This window comes from Elephantulus edwardii, unplaced genomic scaffold (genome assembly GCF_000299155.1).
Source record: "Elephantulus edwardii isolate Elephantulus edwardi_28Jun2011 unplaced genomic scaffold, EleEdw1.0 scaffold00446, whole genome shotgun sequence".
Classification (NCBI taxonomy): domain Eukaryota; kingdom Metazoa; phylum Chordata; class Mammalia; order Macroscelidea; family Macroscelididae; genus Elephantulus; species Elephantulus edwardii.
Genome location: NW_006400196.1, coordinates 470,800 through 477,079, shown reverse-complemented (window position 1 = coordinate 477,079; position 6,280 = coordinate 470,800). Strand labels below are relative to the sequence as shown.

The window sequence follows — 6,280 nt, the reverse complement described above, 5'->3', positions numbered from 1 at the left end:
GGACATCATGCTTGGGAGGGTGGAGGGACAGCCCAGGAGAGGAAGGCACTCTATGAGGTGGATTGATTCAATGACTGGGATAACTGGGATGGGAGTGTCAGAGACAGTGCGACTGGCACAGGACAGAGCAGAGTTTAGGGCTGTTGTACATAGTGTCGCTATGAGTCGCAAGCGACTCAAGGGCACATAACAACAAACAACAACAATGCTAAACTAAGTCCATCACAAAAGGACAATATTGTATATGACTTATAAAAATAAATATTTTATTAGGAATAAATATTAGGAAAGGCAGATGGATAAAGTCCAACCTATATTAATTCCCAAGGGCAGGAAAGAGACAAAAAGAGTACCACATTGTTCAGGAAGCACTGACTTACCTCATCATGGCAATGGTGGTAAGTTTAGCCACAGGTACTGGAAACGGTTAATGTTGGTGGAAATGTAATTAATGCAATCAGTATCACTGAATTACAGGTGTAAAAATGTTTTAAAAAGAAAGGAAGTTTAACTAAAAACTAAAATTTATAATAGGAAGAGTAAACATGAGATGGTTTTAGCACTACTCTAAAAAAAGAACAAACATGGATCTAATTAAGACTACAGATAGTATGATTATGTGACAAGAGCAAAATCTTAGCACTTAGGAGCTAAAATATATTCATACTTACTGTGTTCTGCCAAGTGGGACGCCTCCCCAAGCCAGAAACTGCTTGTTGGATAAAACTGATGGAATATCTGAACAGCAAGATCCAGGTGTTAGAGATTTATTTCCCGAAGATACTACTTCACCTTTTAACACTACTTCATACTGAGGTCCAAATGGCTGCACAAATATTTTCATGATCCTGACAAGGAAAGTAATAAATACTGAATGTCCTAGTTGCATTTGGCAAATAATTCCTGCATGCTTCCTTGGACTAATCGCTGAGGACTACCATCCTTAGAGATTTATAGTCTCTGAAAACCTGGTGGAGGCTGAGCTATGAATCAATTCCACTTGATGATAATGAGTTTGGAGTCTGAAAGTTTCCCACGTGAAAGCAATAACACAACAGAGTTGAGGGTAAGTGCTCAAATATATTTGTGAAGGCCACAGCCTTCTCTTATTCTGTAAGGTTCTGAGAGCAGAGTGTATACATACACTACAGCTTCCATCTTGGGACAGTAAGTTACAGCAGGTAGGTCCCAGATGACAGATTTCTCTCAAGTTAGTTTCATGGAAAACAGATGAGAAAAAAAATAATTGAGGAGGAAACCAATGGTTTCTTTGGCAAGAGAGAGAAAAAAAGAATGAGAACATCTAAATTAACATTTTAAGTACTAACTTTCGTTAAAATATATTTTAAAAATAATTATTTCTTAATTTCTAGTTAGTTGGTTTAAAGGGTATTTTTAATAAATAAAATGAGGAAAATCTGAAAAAGGTTAAGCAGAGCTATATAAGTATTTAGGAGAAATAAAATATAAATTATGAAAAATGTACTTTATTAGTCAGGCTGTGAGGTTGTTCTGAAAGATAAAAATAGACATGTCATTATAAACAATTCTATATTACCTTTGTTCACAGGCTTTGTAATCTTCTGGAGTAAATGAAACTGTAACTTCACATTCTTCTCCAGCTTTAAGGAATAGATTTTCTGGTTCCACTGAAAAGTGATTTCCTTTATCTGGGATCTGAATATTTAGAAAATTATAATGGAAAGCCTACATATGCAAATACAGTTTTTACTCAGTTACTCTTCTGGTTATGTCCTTCTTAAATTTACTATGGATTGCATCCCTATAACCCCCACCATTCTCATTTCTTCATCACTAGTGACCTCCCACTTACTACGTCTCAGAAACAGTCTGTGGACAATGAGAATCTTTTCCAGTCTTCACTGAGTGGAACACACACTTTTCAGAAACTAAACTAGAATGTGGTTTTTATACTCAAAATATTAGACCTCCAAGTTCAAGTACTGTGTTTTACACTGGCATACCATTCAAGTTTTTTAATACAGAGACCAGTCTTATCCTCACAACACTCTGACAGAGCAGGCAGCACAACCACTTTCACAATGACATCTATTAAGAAGTAGTACAGGGATAATTTGGATAAGAATTCTTACCCTGATATCTAAACAAACATCAATGTTTCCAGCATTTTTCAAAGGTAGGTTTTGCTTTGTTGAAGAAGCCATGCTGGCGAATAAATGAATAGACTAGAGGATAGAATAAAACAAGCATTTGAGAAAAATTATCAAAATTAAAGAAAATCACCTAAATATAAAACATAAATGGCAAAATGGAAAGCACAGGGTACCTGCAAGTCTTTTGGAGCATGTATCTTAGCTATTCCTGCTCTTGCTCGAAGTTTAATACTTTTAATAACTGGGGTAGGATTTGGACTATCAAGTTCTATATCAACTCTTGCCAGGAATTCTTCTGCGAGGTCCAGAATGTCTACAAAAATAATCATTCTTTCAGTTCAGAAATGTATTGTTAATGCTATGCCCCTCCACGTCTCAAGCACACCCACTATCTGGGTGTCTATTTCCTCTCATGGCCATCAGATTGTTGAGATCAAATCTCAATGGGAGCTGGTCGCCTCATCTTGCTCCCAGGAAACAACTAGCAGATTCAAACTATCATCCTTTCCGGTAACAGACTACTACCTAGCTCACTATGCCAGCAGGGCTCATTGCAACTGAGTCAGAAGTGATGCACAACGAACCCTCCAGAGGGTTTCCAGAGCCTGTAAGCACATAGGAGGACACTTCCCATCTTTCTCCCTCAGTCCAACTGGTGGATTCTAATCAGTCATTTCTCAGTTGGCAGTGTAACCCTCTCCATTTACTAGGCTACCAGAGCTCCCTAAAACGGTGCTTTGGAATGGAGATTGCAAAAACATCTTATGCAAAAAAATCTTAACAAATTCAAAAGAGAAACTGAGATAAAAACAAGAGAAAACTGAAAACACAACATCTACCTGACAGGTGTGGTAAGATTAAATGCCAGAAATTATTTCAAAAGATTCAGAGCTCCTAGCTAGGGATATCAACAAATTTAGTTTATCCACAAGATCAGCAACCACAGTAATAGCATTTACTGACAGCAAGTAGCCTCCAATTTATAATTTTTTGCAGCAATAAAGTAAAGGAGCTGACATCCAAGCAGATATATGCACTCCCATGTTTATTGCAGCTTTGTTCACAATAGCAAGGAGTTGGAAACAACCTAAGTGCCCATCAATAAACGAATGGCTAGAGAAGCTGTGGTATATTCACAATGCTGCATTAAAAAATAAGGAACTCATGCACTATTATTCAAAATGGTTGACTCTGGAGAACATTATGCTGAGTGAAATATCCCGGTCACAAAAGGACAAATATTACATGATGCCACGGTTGTAGAATGGGACTGTCCTTGGGGTTGGGGAGAGACTGAGTAAGATGGGTTCAATAATGTATACTGCACTGAAACAGAGGAGAGAGAAAACTGTTTAAAAGAGATATATGACTAGGTACTTCTGTCATCACAGGAGTCTAGAGCGATGGCTACATGGTGGAGTGGACCTGGGGGAGGGTTTGTAAAACAATGAAAGAATCCTTTCTTTTACTTTTCCATAATTTTTGACTCATGTACTTATAACTTGTTAGTCAAATTTGTGTCTTCTAGGTTGCAACACCCCCATGATACATCTTCAAGGATATGAACATGTATGGCCAAGCACAATCAATAAGAGTGCATCTAAATTCCACAATCAATCTCCATAATAGTCTATGTGTTTCCTACTGCCAAAGGGGCTCTTTAGAGTAGTGAGAGAAGATCTTCACCCTGAAACCCACAGCGTCCCTTTTCAGCAGGAAGTAGCTAAGAGAATATGCCATCCCCTTTTCCTTATGACTCAGGGTGAAGTCTCTCTCAGGGAGGAGTGATAGGGAATGGCAAAGGACACACTGACAAAGGAGATTAATCAGAACTGACTTTGACAAGCACTGTGGCAATTGGACAATTAAAATAGACATTCGGATGGCGGGGAAGAAGAACAAACTGGGGAGGAGGGTGGAGAGAATGGTGCGGCAATGAAGGAGTGAAAGCCCAGAATCCCTGTGAATGTTCATTGAAACTAATAAAATTTAATAACAATATAAAAAAAAATAAAGGAGTTCTTACACACAATAAAAGTCATGAACCACAACAAGATAAAGGTAAACAACTCAAATGAAAAATGGGCACAGGATATGAACAGACACTTCAACAAAGAAGACATTGAGATGGCACACAAACACATGAAGAAATGTTAAAAATCCCTAGCTCTAAGAGAGATGCAAATCATAACAACTATGAGATATAATCTTACCCCAGTAAGAATAGCAAATTTTAACAGAACGGTAACTAGAACCCTTACTCACTGTTGGCTGGAGTGTAAAATGGTGCAACCACTATGGAAGGCTATATGGTACTTTCTCAAAAAGTTGTAAATAGAAATACCATTTCAAATCCACCAGATGCTCTGCTGAAGAAGGAGGAACAATCTCCTCCTGTACCAGTCAGATCTGATTTGACAGTACACACACAAATAAAAATTAAAAAAAAAAACCATTTGACTCAGCAAATTCCACTACTGGGAATATACCCCAAAGAAACCAAAACTGGCACCCAAGCAGATATATGCCCATCCATGTTTATCGTGGCTTTGTTCACAATAGCAAAGAGTTGAAAACAACCTCAGAGCCCATCAACAAACAAATGGACAGAGAAGCTGTGGAATAGTCACACAACGAAATACAACAGTACATTGAAAAACAAGGAACTCATGAAATATTATACAAAATGGGTGGCCCTGGAGGACACTATGCTGAGTGAAATATGCCAGTCACAAAAGGACAAAAACTGCAGAGGGCCACTGTTACAGAACGAGACTGACATCGGGGTCGGGAGGAGACTGGAAAGATGGGATAAATTATGTATATTGCATTGAAACAGATGAGGAAGAGCACTGTTTAAAAGGGATATATGATTAGTTATTGTCATGACAGGAGTCCAGAAGGAAGGCTGCATAGCAGAGTGGACTTGGGGGAAGGGATTGTATAACATTGAAAGAATTTTACTTTTCAAAGAGAAGAGCTAACAGGGGGTGTGGGTTGGACAGGGAGAAAAGTGAATAAATGAATGGAAACTTTGTAAACTTTCATTAAAATTAATTTAAAAAACCACCAAACCAACAAACAGTAAATGTCATACCTGAAGAACAAATGTGATTTTTTTGATTATGGAAAAGAACCCAAACTATAAAAAATTCTGGATCCTGTGGAATTAAAAAAAACAACAAACATTAGCATTTAAAATAATAATGAAAGAATGTTGAGGGGAAAAAAATAAAGGCAGTTTAAAAATATAATTTTTTTCCCACTTCTAAACCAGTTTTTCCACTCTCTCCACATACCTGTCCATCATAGCTAGCAGGCATCACATGATTTATCACAGATGTTGTTGCTACTTGAGCAAAGACATCAGCATAGGGAACTCCTTCCAGAGAAGTAGTAACTGGTTCCTTAGAAAATGTGAAGCAGTGCCAGCTGCTAGCATTCTGTTCAGAAAGAAAAGATACCTGTCAGGAAAATTAATAGTTTTTAAAGACCTAGGATGATTACTAAAAATTTTACTTTCATAGAAAATAATTAGAAAGAACAGTAGGAAGAGAATGTACAGTACCAAATCAGCACATTTTGAAGCAATTTCTTACTATTTTAGCACTCACAGCATTTATAACAAGTCTGATCGGCACAGTGGTGTGTGTTCTGTTTATCAATTTTAATGGGAGTGCTTTCCAGCCTCCATAAATCAAGTCACCAAAGTCAAGAATATCTTTCTTTTCTGTTTCTACCTAATGATAAAAAAGGAAGAAAATATATTAGTAAATACCTATTTTACCACAACAGTAACATTATAGATAAACTTCCTGTTTTCCTTGTAACTACATTTACTATTTTCTACTGAAATGCAAATTATTCTTTTGAAGTTACATATGTAGAAAACAAAGGAATGTCTTACATGGTCATAAACTAAGCTGGCAATTTTAAAAAGTATTTAAGTATCTTTATTATGAACTTTATTAAAATATTTACATCTCAAGCTCCTTAAAAACATTTTGACAAGGGAGCTCTGGTGGCCTAATGGTAAGAAGTTGCAGTGCAATCCTACTACACTGCCGTAGTGGTAAAGACAGCATGGTACTGGTACAATGACAGACACATAGATCAATGGAATCGAATTGAGAATCCAGAGATCA

At 37.1% G+C, this 6,280-nt stretch overlaps 1 protein-coding gene across 1 annotated transcript in view; it reads right to left on the bottom strand.

Annotated features, from left to right (window-relative positions):
- The window catches only part of CEP192 (centrosomal protein 192kDa), a 250,033-nt gene that overhangs the window by 120,413 nt on the left and 123,340 nt on the right, over positions 1 to 6,280 (bottom strand). Inside the window, 7 exon segments of the mRNA XM_006902756.1 lie at positions 672 to 848; positions 1,559 to 1,677; positions 2,115 to 2,207; positions 2,309 to 2,448; positions 5,233 to 5,296; positions 5,435 to 5,578; positions 5,750 to 5,875. Coding sequence (XP_006902818.1) covers positions 672 to 848; positions 1,559 to 1,677; positions 2,115 to 2,207; positions 2,309 to 2,448; positions 5,233 to 5,296; positions 5,435 to 5,578; positions 5,750 to 5,875 — 863 coding nt within the window.